Source organism: Podarcis liolepis, assembly GCF_965112155.1.
Source record: "Podarcis liolepis genome assembly, chromosome: 15".
In the NCBI taxonomy this organism is placed as follows: domain Eukaryota; kingdom Metazoa; phylum Chordata; class Lepidosauria; order Squamata; family Lacertidae; genus Podarcis; species Podarcis liolepis.
The window spans coordinates 12,725,596-12,745,128 of record NC_139566.1 but is presented as its reverse complement, the minus strand read 5'-3'; the positions used below and the strand labels follow the sequence as shown (position 1 = coordinate 12,745,128).

At 48.4% G+C, this 19,533-nt stretch overlaps 1 protein-coding gene across 5 annotated transcripts; it reads right to left on the bottom strand.

The window, feature by feature from the left end:
- Positions 1 to 8,279: 8,279 nt before the first annotated feature.
- Positions 8,280 to 19,256, bottom strand: B3GAT3 (beta-1,3-glucuronyltransferase 3). 5 transcript variants are annotated; one of them, XM_083477639.1, is made up of 8 exons: positions 18,766 to 19,256; positions 18,303 to 18,421; positions 17,374 to 17,576; positions 15,749 to 15,838; positions 14,086 to 14,263; positions 12,074 to 12,404; positions 10,798 to 11,088; positions 8,280 to 9,722 (listed from the first exon to the last, which is right to left on the bottom strand). In XM_083477639.1, exons 3-8 carry the CDS (start codon positions 17,447 to 17,449, stop codon positions 9,624 to 9,626), a joined length of 1,065 nt encoding a protein of 354 aa, XP_083333765.1. In that variant the 5' UTR covers positions 17,450 to 17,576; positions 18,303 to 18,421; positions 18,766 to 19,256; the 3' UTR covers positions 8,280 to 9,623. The 5 variants fall into 5 exon arrangements, with proteins under 5 accessions (XP_083333765.1, XP_083333766.1, XP_083333764.1 ...); XM_083477640.1 differs by having other exon boundaries at positions 18,309 to 18,421; XM_083477638.1 differs by lacking the exon at positions 18,303 to 18,421 and having other exon boundaries at positions 18,766 to 19,253.
- Positions 19,257 to 19,533: the final 277 nt, after the last annotated feature.

Below are 19,533 nucleotides of genomic sequence, written 5' to 3'. Positions count from 1 at the left end.
AATAAGGGAATTTCCTGCAAAAAAAGGGAAGGTTGACAGCTATGCCCTGAGGATCAAGAGCAGGGGTAGGCAACCTAAGGCCTGGTGGCTGGATGCGGTCCAATCGCCTTCTCAATCCGGCCCGCGGACGATCTCGGAATCAGCATGTTTTTACATGAGTAGAATGTGTCCTTTTATTTAAAATGCATCTCTGGGTTATTTGTGGGGCATAGGAATACGTCCATTCCCTCCCCCCCCCCATATAGTCCAGCCCACCACAGGGTCTGAGGGATGGTGGACCGGCCCACGGCTGAAAAAGGTTGCTGACCCCTGTTCAAGAGCCTCATGCTCAGATGATGACATTGATCATTTTTGTTTAGTTAATAACATTGGCATACCTCTTGACTAATCAAAAACAACAGTGTTAAGTTGTGGGTGAACATATGCTACAGGCGCAACCAATGCTCGGGCCGTCTCGAACACCTCAGGCCCACAGAGGCTGAGGAATAGCCCCCGCTTACGTTCCTGTGATACTTCCGTCAGCTCATTGGCTTGGAGGTAGCAGTCGAACCGAGCGAGGTAGGAGTCCCATGATTCAGAGGCTGGGGCAAACAGCGGTAGAGCCACAAGTGAATCCATGGTTCCGATGCTGGCATGGAGGGCGATGGATGGAACACAGTGCTCTAGCCAGAACAGTCATCTCTGAATTGGTTCTGTTCAGTGATTTTGCTCAGTGATTCAGCTCCACTCAGAGGGTGGCTGCATCTGGCTGTGCTCTGTTGTCCATCCATCCCATCCTCATCACCAGTGTTAAGTTGTGGGTGAACATATCAGACAACACAGCGATTCTTCAAACAGCTCTTATTTATTCACAGGCCAGAACAGAACTGAACTGAACTGAAGGCTTCAGCGAGCCTGCTTATATAGAGCTCCACTAGAACGCAACAGTAACCATTTTCTGTAACTATCCAATCACTGAACGTCACTTTCGATCCCTTATTTGCATATGTGGACCTGAACTATCTACAGTATCCCCCTGCTGGCCCAGGGTGAGAACTTCAGTACCTAACAAACAGCAACTGAAAGCAATTGGGTTTATATCACACCTCTCTGAGGAGCTCAAGCTGGCATATGAGCTTCTCCTCTTTATCCCTGCAACAACCCTGTGAGGTAGGCCAGGCTGAGAGGCTGTGACTGTCCCCCCTCACAGGGTTGCACAGTGGCATTCATGGCTGAGTGGGGATTTGAATCCTGGTCACCCAGATCCTAGTCCAGTGCTCTAACCACTACATCACACTGACCCAGGGATGGGGGAGCCTATGTCACCACCTCTTCAGTTTCTATCAGCCCTGACCATTGGCCATGCTGGCTGGGGCTGATAGGAGTTGGGGGTCTGTGCTGGCTCTTCATACCTGCGCTATTAAGAGTCCTTGCTGCTGGTCAGAGCACAGGTTAGTGCGGACCAATGGGGTGGCAGGCAGGGAGCCCACCAGTAGGTGGCGCCAGAGCCAATGACAGAGCCAACTCAATCTCTCTCTTTTTTTTGTCCCCATTCTCCTCCTCCTCCTCTCTGCTGAATTTTACAAAAGCGAAACTGAGGAGGAAGCTGGCAAGCAGTGCCACACCCTGGACTCTCTGTAAATAAGAGGCCAGAGACGTCGGAACTGGCAATATGCCTCTGAATAATAACAGTTGCTGGGAATCAAAGGTGGGCACTGTGGTTGGCTACTGTGAGAACAGGATGCTGACCTTGCTGGGCCATTGATCCAGCAGCCAGGCCCTTTGAATGTTCTTAGGAGGCATCCTGCCAACCCCAACATGCCAGACTCCTTACGTACATCCATCCCAAGGGTTAGCACTGCTTATCAGTGCTCCGGATAAGCACTGATGTTCCTCCTCCTTAATCTCAGTGTTGTCCTTGTAGAGTTCAACAGGGGAAAGGATGGGGAGAAACCTTGAGTCAGTTTTCTCTGCTTATCATTAGCTCCACTTCCACTTAGAGTTTGGGCTCCTTTGCCATCTGCTATACCAGTCGCAATGGGCACAAGCCACCACTGAAGGGGGTGCGGGGTGGGGGGGAGAGAGCCGAAATAGATGGAAGGAGGGCAGAAGACTTGCATGGCTCCCAGTACATTTCCAAGCACAATTCAAAGTGTTGGTGTTGACCTTTAAAGCCCTAAACGGCCTTGGCCCAGTATACCTGAAGGAGCGTCTCCACCCCCATCGTTCTGACCGGACGCTGAGGTCCAGCGCCGAGGGCCTTCTGGCAGTTCCCTCATTGCGAGAAGCAAAGCTACAGGGAACCAGGCAGAGGGCCTTCTCGGTAGTGGCACCTGCCCTGTGGAACGCCCTCCCACCAGATATCAAAGAGATAAACAACTACCTGACATTTAGAAGACATCTGAAGGCAGCCCTGTTCAGGGAAGTTTTTAATGTGTGACATTTTAATGTATTTTTAATCTTTGTTGGAAGCCACCCAGAGTGGCTGAGGAAACCCAGCCGGATGGGCGGAGTACAAATAAATTATTATTATTATTATTATTATTATTATTATTATTATTATTATTGAATCAGTTCAGACCCTTGATAAGAGTGATCTGGCCCTTGCGCAGGCAAAAAAGAGAAGCAGGTGTCAGAAAGAGAAATTCCTGGGCCGAGCATGTGCTCACAGGCACCCTGCTCCTTATTTCTGGGTTGCTGCCAGCACTGCCCCTCAACCATTATTTTGCACCCACCTCTGATTGGCAGACCTTGGGTTCTGTTCAGTGGTGGCTGGCGCCCATTGGGACTGGTTGGGCTGAAGGGAGGGAGCCCACCAGTAGGTGGCGCCAGATCCAATGGCAGGCAGAGCCAACCAATTCTGGCTTTGTCCTCCACCTTCTCCCTGACAAGTTCTGTCAGGCAACAACTCTGATGGAGGGAGCTGTCAGTTGCTGCCATCCCCATGGCAGCTGGTAAGTCAGAAGGCAGGCAAGCGGAGGCAGTCTGTAGGAAGACTACAGATTGGTGGGGCAGCACTTCCTTAGCCTGACTGGAACAGCTTTCACTGGCTCTATTTTGTTGATCCTGCAAGCCTGAAGTCTGCCTATTCTCTGAATTTGTGGGCCTCAGCAAATCATAAACTGCCTACCCTCAGAAGAAGGATTTGCCCACCATCACCTCTGTCCTCAAATTAAGCCCATGAAATAGATGACCAGGCATGCCTATAGCTTGCCCTAGCTCAGGGGTTTGCAACCTTTAAGACAAAAAGAGCCACTTGGACCCGTTTCCGAAGGAAAAAAACTGGGAGCCGCAAAACCCTCAGAATTACTCCTCCTCATAGAAATAAATGTTAAATTAACAAGTTACCTTTGTGTGTGTGTGTGTGTGTGTGTGTTCTTCACTCCCCTTCAAAACAGTGACCAGCGTACATGCCCCCTTTCAATGCAGTGACCAGTGTACATGCCCCTTACAATATAACGGGTGGGCGGGAAGGTGACGTCGGGACGGGACGTGACTAACGCACGCACCGCCCCCATGCGACGTCACAGCCAGTACAGCACCCGCCACAGTGGGGAGTGTCGGGGCACACAATGTGCCTCCTCCCCTCGCTAGTATCCGCCCCGGAGCCGTGGCAAAGGTGTAAAAGAGCCACATGCGGCTCCGGAGCCGCGGGTTGCAGACCCCTGCCCTAGCTCCTTTGGCCAAGCAAAGGAGCTTTTGCTTTACGTATTTTCTTCAGCCCATAAGGCTGGAAACTGAGCCTCAGCTGGGGAACGTGAGGACTAGAGACTCTTGCATTCTCTCTCTCTCTCTCTTGATTTAGCCATATAGATACAGTGGTACCTCGGGTTACATACGCTTCAGGTTACAGACTCCGCTAACCCAGAAATAATACCTCAGGTTAAGAACTTTGCTTCACGATGAGAACAGAAATCGGGCTCCAGTGGCAGCAGGAGGCCCCATTAGCTAAAGTGGTGCTTCAGGTTAAGAACAGTTTCAAGTTAAGAACGGACCTCCGGAATGAATTAAGTACTTAACCTGAGGTACCACTGTACATATTACAAATGCATGTACATATTGCATATACAAAAGAGGGGCGGGGGAAACATACAAAAGAAAAAAGAAAGGAAAATAAGATTTTTTAAAAGGAAAAAACCCCAAACGTTTTCAAATATACATCTTTATAGGGAATACAAGACACTCTGCATTCTCAAGCAAGTCGCAGAGGAGGAAGTGTCGGGTGAAAGCTTTATATAGATAAGCGACTTCTGTTGGCTCCCGGCCCTGGCTGGTGGTTTCGATTTTTTCAGCCTGGAAAATCAGAAGCTGTTGAAGGAACTTATTCTTCCAGCAGGACAGGATGTGTGGACGTCCACCTCCCAACACCACTTGCACTCCAGATCTGAGCGGCCAGTGAACAAGGTGGAGTCAGTGGGGGGCCCAATCCCTCCCCCAAAGGCATTGCTGACCTTTGGGCCGAGTCGGATCAATTGCCCAGAGGGAATTGCTGCTTCGTCTCGTCCCTCTTGTGAGGTTCGACAAAAGAAGAGTCCTTTAGGATGAAGCCCAAGTCCAGAATCCTGTACTCACAGTGGCCAACCAAATTCTGATGGGAAACCTGCAAAGAGGACCTAAACGCAGCAGCAAAGGTCCCCACTTGTGATTCCCAGTGACTGGCCTTCAGAGGCAGTTTGCTTCCTGACAGTAGAGGGAGAATGTGACCATATAGACTTGTAGCCATCGATATCCCTCTCCTCCGTGAATTTCTCCTGTCCTCTTTTAAAGCCACCCTAGTTGGTGGCCATCACTGCCACCAGTGGGGAGCAAGCAAGTTCCACAGTTTAACTAAGTGCTGTGTAAAGAAGCCCTTCCTTCTGCCTGCCCTGAATCTTCCAATAGGTGGGCGACCATGTGTTGAGATTCCTGCATTCCAGGGGGTTGGACTAGATGACCCTCGGGGTGCCTTCCAACTCTACAATTCCACAATTCTATGATTCAGCTTCATTGGATAGCCCCAGGTTCTAGAATGATGAGAAAGGGAGCAAAAACATCTTCCTATGCACTTTCCCTATGCACTATGCATAACCTTACACAGCTCTATCATATCTTCCCTTACCCGCCTCTAAAACTCCCAAATGCCGTAACCTTTCTTCATAGAGGGATTTCATGGTACAGTGGTACCTCGGGTTAAGTACTTAATTCATTCCGGAGGTCCGTTCTTAACCTGAAACTGTTCTTAACCAGAAGCACCACTTTAGCTAATGGGGCCTCCTGCTGCTGCCGTGCCGCCAGAGCACGATTTCTGTTCTCATCCTGAAGCAAAGTTCTTAACCTGAAGCACTATTTCTGGGTTAGCGGAGTCTGTAACCTGAAGTGTATGTAACCTGAAGCGTATGTAACCCAAGGTACCACTGTAGATGGAGCCCTTTGGGACTGATGGGGCAGACCAACAGTAGGCCGGGCAAAAGGCAATAATAGGCGGCAGGGCTGGAATAACTAAAATAGGCACGTGCTTAAGGCATCTAGGGAAGGGGGAGCAGCACAGACATTTTCCATTGCTGGTAATGGTCACAAATTGATCAGCTGAGTGTTCATTTTCTCAGCTGAAGTATATTAAAAATCCCAGCAGAACAACTATGCAGCAAGGCAGGCTGGACGCCTCATCTCTACTAAGTACAGAAGCAGATGTGTTACGTAAGATTAGTTTGGAGGATCTGATCAAGGACTTTGCAATTAGAAAAAGTAGGAGATTCCTCCCCCCCCCAAAAAAAAATATAAAGTGAAAGAATGCAAAAATAAAAATTATTTTCCATCTTACTGTAGGTTCTGTTTCATTTCGAAGAATACAATTTTATTTTACAGTTTATTATTATTTATACAGTGGTACCTCAGGTTACAGACGCTTCAGGTTACAGACGCTTCAGGTGACAGACTCTGCTAACCCAGAAATAGTACCTCGGGTTAAGAACTTTGCTTCAGGATGAGAACAGAAACTGTGCTCCGGCGGGAGGCCCCATTAGCTAAAGTGGTACCTCAGGTTAAGAACAGTTTCAGGTTAAGAACGGACCTCCAGAACGAATTAAGTTCTTAACCTGAGGTACCACTGTATTTTGAATTAGAAATACATGGGGGAACCAAAATATTTTAAGTGCTTAGGGTCTCTAAAGGTATTGATCCGGCCCTGATAGGTGGAGCCTTCTTGCTGAGTTCTGCAAGGGTCAATACTGAGACTAAGGAGGAGGAAGCTGACAGGCCAGGCCACCCTCTGGAGAAGGCAATCAGGTGGGGTCTGGCTGAGGTTGATGGCAGCACAACATTTGCCCTAATGCACCTGCCTTCACCGGGGGAATTGCTACAGCTCCTTGATCATTTTTCTAAACGTTTCCCAGAACATACAGCTTGGCAAGAGGCACACGTTGAACCCAGCGAACGCTGACCACAGCTATTGAATCAGCTTCTTGGGCAATACTTTAAGCTACTGGAAACTAGTTCCTGAGACGTTGGCTGCAATTTTTAAAAAAGCTGAAATGGATTTGTCTCGAGGCTCACGTCTGCCCGGAAGACACGCCCTCTTCCCTGGAAGCCCTGATGACCACTCCTAGAAGCTGGAAGGGAAGGTGTAGTTCTGCAGCGATGAAGGAAATGCCGTCTGGTGTGGAAAACAGGGTGACACCAGGCTTGTCCCTTGTCCCCAAGGTGTTCAATATGGTCAAGCCACAGAGTTTCGTACTTCCACCAAGTATAGCCAGCTAGAACAGATTTGAGTGTTAATTGTTGCCTCGATACTGAGAGGCAGGTTTGTAAATGCATGGGATTTTATAAATCAAGAATTGGGAGTCTTTGTTTGTAAATGCATGGGATTTACAGGTTTGTAAATGCATGGGGTCACGAAGAGTCGGACAGGACTAAACGACTAAACAACAACAACAAATGCATGGGATTTTATAGATCAAGAATTGGGAGTCCTTTTTAGCTCAGGGGCCGCATTCCCTTCCGAGGGCCGTGTTTTGATTGTGGGTGGGGCAAGAGGTGAAAGCAGACAGAGCAATGAATGTTAATTTTTGTACTCTTGTTAAAAAAAATTAGTGGTTTCTATGCACTCTCCTCTCTGACTTGGAAAACAAGAAAACTCATTCTTCAAGGGCATATTCCAGTTAGGAGAAAACACACAGGCAGGGAGTGAAGCAGGGTCAGTAGGCTGTGTGGCCCAGAGTCTCCCGAGGGCCAGGCAGAGGGGCTTGGGGGGTGACATTTAACCACCAGGCTTGAGATTCCCACCCCTGTTACAGATGCTTAGGTATGAACGGGGTATGGGAGAGCCATTTCAGAAACTAATCTGGCTTGGATGTGAAGCACTGTACAAGCGTTGCCAAAGTATGCAGGGGAAGAAAGATCCCCTGGGGTCTGCTGCAATCAGTTCGCAAACGAAAAAAAGCAGATTTAACTGTGAAGTTTGACTAAGATGCCAGAAAGGTGATGGAAGGGACAAGAGGAAACACAGGGTTGCATGTCTGCAGTGGTTTCTTAATTCTTCGGAGACTCTCAGCTTTCATTTTTTTAAAATCACCTTATGTGGGTGATGCTCTCCCCAAAACAGGAAGTTCCCATGCAGCTCAATGTGACTTACTTCGGAAGAGACACACCCATAGGCTTGCACTGTGAATAATATTCCCAGTAGCTTGTAGCGAGTCACCAGCGCCTGCCTAAGCTTTGTCCTCCTCTCCGTGAGCGGAAAACAAAAAACACCCAAGACATTACGCAAAAAAGAAGCAAGTATGCACATTTGACGTATTTGCATGATTTGGGCAAGTTGCAGAATTCACTTTGTATTGGTGCAGGATTTGGCATGCCTGGGCACAGAATTTAAGGTTTGTGTGTTTGTGTGTGTAGAACACACCACCTTAGGAGAGGCAGGAGAGACCAAAGGGGCAAGGGTAGCAGGAGATATTGTCCACAGTGGAGATGGAAGCTATGGAGACCCCATAAAGCAGCCTTCAGCAACTGGGATGCCTTTCAGATGTTTTGGACTCCAATTCCCATCTCAGCCCTGATGGGCATTGTAGTCCAAAACATCCAGACGGCACCCAGCTGCTGAAGACCGCAATAACAGGAGGTCAGTCAACAGAGCAGGGATGGGGAACTTGTCAGGCCCCCCTGATGTGGCTAGACTACATATCCCATCAGCCCTGCCCCTGACCAATAGTCATACTGGCTGATGGGAGCTGGAGTCCAAGAACCCCTGGAGGACCACCCTGCATTACACAGGGGTCAATCAAGGCATCTTAAGGCAGGCCGAGGTACAAATGAGAGGAAGCAGCGGAAGTCAACATGTTTATTGAGCGGTCAGCATGCAAGTTGCTGGAACAGCCACCAACACATGCAAACTGGGGTGGACACAGCGCAGAAACACTTAAGAGCTCATGGGGAACAGGAACCAGCCCCTCCCCAGGATCAGCCCCCTGGCTTGGCAAGGGCTGCTGTCCTTTCTAGAAAGAAGGGGGGACCTGTGGGGCCTCCTGATGTCATTGCACTCCGGCCCCCATCAGTCCTAGAGGGCCAACTGCATCAGAGTTGAAGGGAGCTGGAGACCAGCAATGTCCAAAAGGCCATAGGTTCCCCCGTCCCTGATTCAAAGAAAAACGCTATGATTGGGGGAAGAACACATCAGCAGGAGGAGAGACACAGGAATATTTATCCTTGCTTCCAGCTTTTCCCAACTTTTCTTCTGAAGAATTGCAGTAAGGGCTACTAGAGGCTTAACCTCCTTGCACCCTTTTCCTTCCCATAGACAGGCCGATATATGTGCATAAAATACAAATTCACAATACAAATGTGAATCTTGTAATTTCCATACACATAATCTGTAAATGCTTCCATATTCACGTTTAAAGAGCCATTACTTCTGACATGATTTCATTGTCACTTGGATTCTTGAGACTTTATATTTGGGGATCCTCTTTCCTCTGTTTTTTTGCTTTTGCTCCTGTGGGTGGGGATGTGGCTCAGGAACTGTTACAGTGGTGTTGTGATTGCTCCCTTATGCAACTGGTTTTACTAAGTAGAAGATTAAAGGTGGCTAAAATGGGGGGGGGGGCGTTTCCAAAGGAATGAACTTTTGGATTTCACTTAGGTCCCCTTCCCAACACCAATCAACGCCATTCAAGCACTCTTGTTACAGGAGAGAGCAGTCAGACTATAGTCAGACTATAAGACAAATGTTGCCAGAGAGGAGGGAACAAAGCAATTTTTTGGGGGGGGTGGGGGGGTGTCAGAGCAGCCAGCAGGGGAAAGCAAAGGGGGCTTTTTCACCAGTAGGAAGCTGCAGCATTCAATGAAAAAACGTTTTTAAAGAGGGAGGGCATCGAAATAGAAGACATTTCCCCAGCAGTAGGAAGGCGAGGGGGCGGGGGATAGCAGCAGTTGTGAATCAAGTCTCTTCTCACTGGAGACAGAGTGTTCCTTCCATGCTGGGGGTCACGAACAGGGAGCTCATCCTTAATAAATAAAAAGAGTTCCGGGGCAGCACATGTCCATGGATGGGCAGGGGAGTGGCAGTCAAAGACTTCAGCATCTGCGACCAATCGAGTTTGGCAGAGTCCTTCTAGCTCCTCCCACGCCCCACGGAGGCACTGCCACTGTCTCAGTGGCCAAACGGGGCCCAGTCACACCTCGATGCTGGGGTCAGAGCCCAGGCCTTGCTTTTGCAACAACTCCTCTTGTTTCATCTTGGGCTTCTCGGTCCGGGTGTGCCAGACGAGCACCTGCAAGATCAAAAGTGGTATTTCTGTTTCAATTTCTCTACTACTGGTTGCCCGAGTTTGCTTGTGTTTTCCTCTTCCCACCCTCACCCCTTTTCCTTTTCAAACATGTACTGTTTCAGGGGCAAACATACAAAGGTTTTCCACTCACAGCGGCTACCACCGTCAACCATTATGTGAGGAAGAGCAGTAAGACCACCTGCCCTTGGGGGCGACTGTACCAACTGCGCTAAATTGCTTCTCGACATCTCAAAAAGGAACTTCTCAATGGGAATCTGACTGTCATCAGGCCTGCCTCGTCCGAGACAAACCGCCTTAAAATAGCTGCTGCAAACTTCCTGCTGCTTGAGGAAGTGAAACCATGTATTAAAGAATGTCATGCACACACTCTCTCCCCTTGCCCTGGTCATCTGCTAAAACACCAGTCAGGATTCAAGGCAGCCTTCCCTGACCAGGTGTCCTCCAGATATTTTGGACACCAACTCCAATCAGTTGGAGACAGCACAGTTTTGTGTTGGTGGGAGATGATGGAAGTTGCAGTCCAGGAGTGGGGAACCTGTGGTCTTCTGTGCGTTGATGGACTCCAACTTCCATCAACCCCAGCCAGCATGGCTAATGATAAATAGCTGGTGGGACCTGTAGTCTCCATGTCCCAACCAATCAGGGATCACAATATTAAATGCACTTACAGAGGTGTAAAGCAGAGATGGGGAACTCCTGGCCCTCCAGCTGTTGTTTTACTCCAATTCCCTTCAGCCCCAGCCAGTGTGGCCAATTATCAGGGCTTGTGGGGTTGGAGACCAGCAACATCTAGAGGGTCACAGGTTCCCCATCCTTGTGGCGGTCAAAAATTTTGTCGGGTCCGAAATAGTTGCTGCATTGGCGAGTGTGTAGGGGAATCTGTGGGGGACTCAATAGAATCATAGAATTGGAAGGGACCCTGAGGGTCATCTAATCCAACCCGCTACAATGCAGAAATCTCAACACATGGTCCCCCATCCAATTTGAAACCATGCCAGACCCTGCTTAGCTTTACAAATGTGCCAGCAGTTTTACTGACGTCTGCCAACCTGCTCACCTTGGTGCAGTTGTCAGCCTTCGGCTCCAGCTCCTCAATCGACACCAGTGACTGCAGCAGGCTGCTTTCCAGGTAGCCGCGCTCGGCCAGCAAGTCAAAGTGAGCTTCCCGATTGGCCAGCAGCAGATCGAGGGCCACGGCAAAGCCGGCCATGTCCATGGGGAAGGGCCGGTTGGGCTTCCAGGCCGTGTAGAAACCCACCACTTTGCCGTTCTCCACCAGGGGGCGCTCAAAGCGGAGGCCTCCCACCAGGCCGACGGGCCACACCGAGACGCGCTTGGTGGAGCGGATCTGGTTGGGGACAGGGTGGAGCAAAGAAGGAAAAAGAGGGGGAGAGTTTGATAAAACTGCTTTTAGAATGCTTCCATTTTCTGGAACACTTTCTTTAAAAACTGTGGATGTGGGATATAAACTGAACGTCAACGCCACCACCTTCTGGAGACGAACGCTGCCTGGTTGCAGCTCTTTGTTTAACAACCTGTTTATTCCCATCTCTTGTGGTAACCTGGAACCTCTCCCCAATAAAGCACCCCAAGAATCCTGCACATGCTCATTTGCCACACTACCTTAGCCATGTCTACTTAGACAGAAGTCTGACAGAATTCAGTGTGGGCTTCTCCCATGTAAGTCACATAAGTTAGGACTGTAGCCTTAGTATGTAAGGAGTAATTCCTTCTGTTCAACCCCACCCTCCCCTGCTGTCAGCTATGAGGCTTGCACCTATGTCCGAATAAATTGACACAACTGCAGAATAGATAGATAGATAGATAGATAGATAGATAGATAGATAGAGGAGTATCCACTTACTCCCACCCAAACCCCAAGCTTTGTTAAATCCCTGGGAACATGGGAGCCAACTCTTAGGGGCCAAGGTCCCTATTCAAATTGGCACCCCTGCCTGGGAAGAGGGGTTGATTGTAAAACCACTCTGAAAATTATAGCTCTGTAAAGGGGAATAGGGACCTCCTAGCGATTCCAAAATAAAACCCCAATGAACGACACCTCCCAGGATTCTTCAGGGGAAACCATGACTATTTAAAGTGGCACGATACTGCTTTAAATGTACAGTACAGATGGGGGCTAAGTCAGAACCGATGGAAGATGTGTATTGTTAGTATCATCTGACAATGCTTCTTTCGCCTCCTCCCCATTATATTTGTTAAAATAAAAGGTTTTGTTTTTCAGAAGGAGAAGAAGAATATGGAACATTCTGGAATCTAGGAGAACCGCAATCCCGCCCCCCCAATCTGTTGCACCCCTTCCTCCCGGCACTGACTTCGTCAAAGAGGCGCAAGCTGTAGGTGTTGTCGTCGTCCGCAAAGTACACCACCGCCTTCTTGCCCGGCTCGTGGTTCTCCCGCAGCCACTGCAGGGCCAGGTTCCGCTGCTCCACCCCCCGGGGCTTCAGCCAGTTGGGGTCGCTCTCCTTGCGCTTGTGCTCCTTGGGCGTTTCGGTGTGCAGGTGCGTGAAGCGCAGGTGGCTCTGAGCCAGCAGCTCCGAGACCAGCTGCGTCCTGGCCGGCGCGTCCTCCACCACGATCCAGTGCAGGTTCTTCACGTGCAGGAGGGTCTGTGACAGGCGCACCAGCTCCGCCTTCTGGACCAGCCTGGGGAAGAGGAGGCCGGAGAGAAGGAAGCAAGCGAGAAATCGGGGGACAGATTTAGAGGGGCTCCAGCCACAGCTTTGGTAGCAGAGCATGCAGAAGGTCTCAGGTTCAAGCCCCAGCATCTCCAAGCAGGCCAAGGAATGTCCCTTGTCAGAAGCCCCTGAAGAGTCACTGCTAATGGTCCGACTTTGTATAAGGCAGCCTCTTGGGTTTCTCTTTCACAGATTCTGTGTTTGTGGCCAAGATCTGGTGGAAGACGTTATTCGCTATCTATTCACCTGTCCTTTATACAGTGATCAAAGAAAGATTTCTGGAAGAAACGGCTCAGTTTATTTGGAGCGACACTAACTGCTTTGGGACACATAAAGTGGCTTTTGGATTAGAAAGGGAGAATTAGATAATGCTGCTATAAATTGTTTTGGAGACTGGGAGGTTTAATCTGAAGTTGGGTTAGCTGGCGGTATTTCTGATTCTTCTTTTCTTTATACTATCAATGTTTGTTATTTATTTGTTTCATAAAGCCATAGAGTTGGAGGGGGCCACAAGGACCATTTGGTCCAACCCCCTGCAACACAGGAATCTTCTATTATCACTACATATGTATTTTGGTACATTAGAATGTAATTACCATGGCCTTTGGACAGCACAATAAACTTATTGGATATGGTCCTATTTAAATCAGACTGCTATTCAGAACCACAAAGATGGGAACCTCTGTTTATTTTTAGGGGAAAGGCCCTAACTCAGTTGTAGAGCCCCTGCCCTGCCTGCTAAAGGTTGCTGGTTTGATCTCCAGCATCTCCAGGCAAGGCCGGGAGAGACCCCTGCCTGAAAGCCAGGAGATCATCTGCCACATAGAGATGGATGAACCAGTGGTCTGACTTGGTATATGGTAGCTGTCAGGAGCTCGTCCTACACATGAGTAGGACCCTGTCAGAGACATATGTTCTCTCCCTCCTGGTCATTCGTTCAGGAGTTTCAAAAGCTTTCTTCTGCCCAAACATCACAGCGACCAATGCCCACAGAGATCGGCACACTCAGGGATCCACAGAGTCTGCGCAGTTCGTGTGACAGACCTCAGGACTCAGCATTTTGGCTAATCTACTGTATTTACATATAAACACACACGGATCACTGCAACATGGCTCCCTCTCTCTCTAGCATTAGACAGCAAAGAGAAAGAACAAAGGACAATAGTCCCACCTCATGGAACACAGTAACACAAATATCCTGTCTCCGTCACTTCCCACTCTGTGGAGTCAAAACATATACCGTCATGTGGTAGACAACAATCCCATGACTGCAATCATGAAGCAGGAATTCTAACAGTAGCTTCCCGTGTCTTAAGGGAAGAGCTCTACCTCAGTGTTAGAGCATCTGTTTTACGTACAGAAGGTCCCAAGTTCAACCTCAGCTTCTACAGGTAGGCTAGACATAGACTCCTGTATGAAAGCCTGCAGTCGCTGTCAGTCGAAGTGTAGACAATGCTGAGCTAGATGGGACCAGAGGGTCTGGCTCACTCTAAGGCAGTTTCCTATGCCCCTGAGTCTCCTCTGATCAGCAGCACCTCTCTCACAGTCCTTCCTTCCCAGGATACTTCTTCATGCAAGTCATGCCCTCAGCTGCTGAACTATGACCCAGAACCGACACTGCCCCTACCCCCAAGGATCTGGCACCTTACCTAGCGTAGGTGGGCGTGACGGCATAAATGACCGGCAAGGCTTGTTCTGCTGGCTCTGGGACTTTTTCCCGCCCCTGGAGCCTCTTCAGCTCATTCTGCAGCTGGGACAGCTTTTTCTCTTTGGCGTGGATGAGGTCGCTGGCTGACTTCAGGTGCTGGGTGCAGTCGCAGGGCTGTCCTGAGGCCAGAGGGAGGAACATCAGCACACAACTGCTGCAGTAATATCCATATATATATATACACACTGTATTGGCCTGAATATAAGCCTCACTCCCCCCCCCATTCCAACCGTCAAAAGTTAAGGTGCGGCTTAAATTCGCGACCTTACAAAAATGGGCTTTTACGATATCGCTGCTGAAACAGAAATATAGTAAAACGGAACAATAAAATGTTTTATTGCCGATTTGCGAGCTTAAGACTGTTCATTTGCCATTTACGGGTATGAGTGCCTGCAGAATTGTAGCAATTGAATAGCGATTTGCAGTTGTACGGTAACTTTTTCGGGCTTGCAAGATCAAAGGCTTAAATTGGCTCGGAGTTACAATTCTACCAACCACAGCGATTTTCAGCCTGTAACCCAATTTTAAGGGAGCGGCTTATATTTGGGTATTGTATTTTTTCTTTTTCCCCCTTGAATTTTAAAGGTGCGGCTTATTAGCGGGTGCGGCTTATATTCAGGCCAATACAGTATGTATAAGAGAGCCAGTGTGGTGTAGTGGTTAAGAGCGGTGGTCTCGTAATCTGGGGAACTGGGTTCACGTCTCCACTCCTCCACATGCAGCTGCTGGGTGACTTTGGGCTAGTCACACTTCTTGAAGTCTCTCAGCCCCACTCACCTCACAGAGTGTTTGTTGTGGGGGAGGAAGGGAAAGGAGAATGTTAGCCGCTTTGAGACTCCTTAAGGGGAGTGAAAGGCGGGATATCAAATCCAAACTCCTCTTCTTCCGCTTCTTCTTCTTCTTCTTCTTCTTCTTCTTCTTCTTCTTCTTCTTCTTCTTCTTCTTAGAATTCTGGGAACTGTAAATAGCCCCTCACAGAGCTACAATTCCCAGAATCCTTAACAAGTTCCCAGGAGAAGAAGGGGAAGGAAGCCGTATGGTGTGGATATAGCCCTGAACAATGTAAGGTAGGGTGGAGGCAAAGGGTTCCATTCTAAATCAGAAGTGGGGGACCTGTGGCTCTCCAGATGATAATATTGGACTTTAACTCCCATGAGCTCGACAGCATGGCCAATGGTCAGGGATGATGGGAGTTGTAGTTCAGCAGCACCTGGAGATTACCTACCCTATCCTAGACACATGTCCCAACCAATCAGGGATCACATATCAAATGCACTTCCAGATGTGTAAAGTTGGGAGTCCAGCAGTATCTGGAGGGCCCAGAAGGGTATACCTCTCTGCAGTAGAGCATTGTCAAATTTTCTATATCCTCCTGCAGGCCATCATAAGACTATGATTGAATACAGACTTTGCTGTTTTAACATCGAGTCAGGTATTGTTTACCCAGTATTGCTAAATATCTAGCCTAATAGAAGAGTTCTGAGAATTCAAAAGTTTGCTCATAATTTGATTGGTCCTAAATAAAGGTATTGCCTGCTAATAGATATTGGAAAGTCCATTAAATAATAACAACAGGATACCTCCATCCCTCCTTTGCTACTCACCCAGTTGCAGCAGTGCATACATCAGGCCGATCACCGACACCAGGAAATAGATGACAAACACGTTTTTTAATTTCACCTTCATGGCAGGGCCTGCAGAGATGAGCACCAAAAAAAGATCAACACACAGCTCTATAGGAGAAAATTAAGATACCACCCACACCATACAATTAAAGCACTCTTACACCACTTTAATAGTTAGGGCTTCCTCCAAAGAATCCTCAGTACTGTAATTTGCTAACGGTGCTGTCACCACAGAGTTACAGTTTCCAGCACCCTTACCATACTTCAGGATTCTTCATGACAGTTAAATTGGTGGTGTAAACATGTACACAGAAGGACGCCGCGCTTGCCACCCCGGCTGCTGCAGTCTACACTAGTTGCAGCTTCCAGGGCAGCCCCACGTTGAGCGCATTACAGCAATCAAGACTTGAGGATACCGAGGTGTAAAACATGGTAGTAAGTCTATACCAGCCCAGGAATGGTTATTACTGGCACTCTAGTCAAAGCAGACACAAAAAGACACTCACAAGTACTGAAGCCACATGCGCTCCAGTGACAAAAACAACTCCAGGGAATACACACAGATGATGAACATGTTTCTTTTGGGAGAGTGCTACCCTGTCCGGAATAGGCAGACATTCCAATTCCTAGAGCTGTAAACCGCTGACACACAAGATCAATGTCTTGTTAGGATTCAGTTTCAGCTTACTGGCCCTCATCCAGCCAATCACCGCTTCCAGGCACTGGTTCTGGACTTGTACAGCCTCACCTGACTCCAATGTAGCAGAAAAATAGAGCTGGGCGTCACTAGCGTGTTGATGGCACTGTGTTCCAAATCCCCAAACGGCTGCTCCCAATGGCTTCATATAGATAGCAACCAGAAGCGGGAACCAGATGCTAACATGTAGCACTCTGTGGCATAATTGCCAGGGCCGAGATGTAGGGTTAGAGGTAGTGTTCCTACTCAGAGTGAACCTACTGAAATGAATGGGCATGGTGGGTTCATTAATTTCAGTGTGTCTACTCTGAGCACAGCTGAGTTGGAGGCAACTCATAGTCACCCAATGCCACTCTCTGAAACTGGTCCTGTAAGTAGGATTGGAACCACTATAAAATGGCACTGCCAACTCACAGGACAAAGAGATTAAGCAAGAGTAACGTGGTGACACTCCCCTTGCCCCTCAACCAAGGTTTATTCAGTGCTAAAACCCGGTCTAAACCTAGATAGAAATACAGTGGTACCTCGGGTTAAGTACTTAATTCGTCCGTTCTTAACCTGAAACTGTTCTTAACCTGAAGCACTACTTTAGCTAATGGGGCCTCCCACTGCCGCCGCACCGCCGGAGCACAATTTCTGTTCTCATCCTGAAGCAAAGTTCTTAACCCGAGGTAATATTTCTGGGTGAGTGGAGTCTGTAACCTGAAGCATATGTAACCTGAAGTGTATGTAACCTGAGGTACCACTGTATATCGAGATAGTTTTCTCAAAAGTGGGCCACCACTACCCTCTTGAGCCCCTTGCTGAGGAGGGGCGTATTTGCAACCAGGAGGTAATTGTCAGAAAGCAGCCGACAAACAACCACCTTTTTAAAACAGTAGGCACTGTCACACAATAATGCACTTACCACACTCTGGACTCACCTGGTCAGCCCTCTCTGGCCAGCTCAAGGAAACCACAGCAAACAAGGATCGAAAGGGCATGTGTTTAGCCAAATGATTCCATGTACTTTGTCCACATCCTCAGGCCTCAAAAGTTGAACCTGATCCCATAAAGCCAGACTAGACAGTGCACTGGGCACCTCAGCTGGACCTGTCATAACCATGCCATCTAAGTAATGCAAAAATGAGAGATTTTTTAAAAAAAAGTTAACAAGATTTTAAAAAAATCACTTAACCATAAAAACCTCTAAGCAGTTTACATAAAATATAAAGGGTTCCATACAGTGTTAGTCCTGCTCAGAGTAGGCCCACTGAAATTAATTAAACTAAAAACTATTGATTTTAGTAGGTCTGCTGTGAGTAAAACATTGTTGGATACAACTCAATATACACATTAAATTATCTATAGCATCTGATGATAAAACAAGCTAGCCTAATTTATTTTCAAAAGAAAAGCAGCAGTTTTAAAATACATACTTTATAAAATAAAATTATGTCTTGATATGCATCCCAGATTAACATGTCTGCATAGGCTTGCTTAAACAAAAAAGATTTTAGCAGGTGCCAAAAGCAGTACAGTGAAGGTGCCTGCTTAATATCAAGGGGCAGGGAGTTCCTATCCTCAAAGTGCCTTTCAAATCTATCTCAGTAGCCTGTTTCACTGCCTACAGCTCCTGGGAATGCCAAGGAGCAGTGTGGGCTCTACAGCATCAGGAGCGATCATGTTTGGACCCTCACATCTCATCATTCTTCAGAGACCAGGGTTGCCAGCTCTGTCTAACTGTCCAAATATCCCTAAGAGCATTCAAGAATCCATCAAATCCCATGACAGCCTCTAGGGATAGAGCATCTTAATGTGTTTCCCATATCTGTAGGGAGGAAATGTTGCCGAAACCTTTACCAGGAAACCATCTGGCCAACGACAAGCCTGCAAGCTACGTAAATGCCTCTGGAGTTGCAGAGATGGCATCTGAGCACATACAGAGTGCCTTTACGTCTCTATCACGCGCACTCCTAGGACGAGAGAGCAAGGGCTTGCTGGCTTGTGGGATGCAAGCACTCCTAAGCCCCTGCAACCTCCGAAGCCCTGGTGAGATCTCTCTCCCTCTTTCCATGCTAAAGCCCCTCCCCTTCCCCTTGCAGTTACTGGGCAACCTTCAGCACTGCAGCATCATGGAGGCTCCGGGCACCCCTTGAAGCAGAGCCTCTCCATCTTCTCCTAGGAGCGCAGCAGCAACCCCACGCCAACGCCCCCACCCCCCGTTCAATACCCCACCCCCCGTCTCCTCTCTCCTGGCATGGGAAGGGAGACGGTGTGACACCGTTGCTATGGCGACGGAGCAAAGGCCGGGGCTCACCACGCTTCTGTTACTGCCCCCCGAGGCGAAGGAGGGAGAAGGGTCAGGGGGACTAGGATCCTCAGCTGCTCAAAGCCCCCTTCATCGTATCCGGGGTCCCCACGGAGTCCCCCGCGCCGGCCAACACAGCACTTCCGGTCCAGCCGCTTTTACCGTCCTTCAGAGGTCCCTTCTCGTATAGGGTCCCCCGGCGCAGCTATTCCCCGCCTGGCCCGTTCCCCCCGCCTCCTGATTGCTTCATGCCTTTTCTTCTGAAATGTTGAAATACGTTGAAATGTTTTCCCTTGGTTCGACTGTACTCCGTTTTGTTCTCTTCTGCTGCGGTTTTAGCTGTTTCGTTTCCAGATAAGGTGACCGCGTGTCTTACTTTGCAGAGGACAGTCTACTGTTTGAAGGGCTGCCAGAAAGAGGACAACGGACCCCTCACAGAGCTTTAACTCCCAGCACCTTTAAATATATAGTGTGGATGTGATCCAAATCCAGATTAAAGAGAATGCACCCTATGAAGGGAGAGGGCTTGAACCTGTGCATCCAGTTAGCAGTGCTACTTGGGACAGTGGGTGGAGCAGGCACAGAAGTCACCTGGTCACAGTGGAATAAAAAATGTAAGGTCTTCTATATATAATAAATGTTCATAAATGTACCAACCAAGCATGTACATAGATATGTGGACCACATGTCTGGAGCAGCACAGGAAGACTGTCCTGAAACCATTTGGACCATAGCTGTCAACATTTCCCATTTTTTAAGGGAAATTCCCTTATTCCG

Excerpts from the sequence above, each read along its gene's own strand:
- B3GAT3 (XM_083477639.1), bottom strand. The coding sequence starts at position 17,449 with ATGCCCTTTCGATCCTTGTTTGCTGTGGTTTCCTTGAGCTGGCCAGAG. Across the intron at positions 12,405-14,085 it reads GTCACGCCCACCTACGCTAG|GCTGGTCCAGAAGGCGGAGC; the intron begins GTAAGGTGCCAG and ends CCTCTTCCCCAG. Across the intron at positions 9,723-10,797 it reads AGGCTGACAACTGCACCAAG|GTGCTCGTCTGGCACACCCG; the intron begins GTGAGCAGGTTG and ends TTGATCTTGCAG.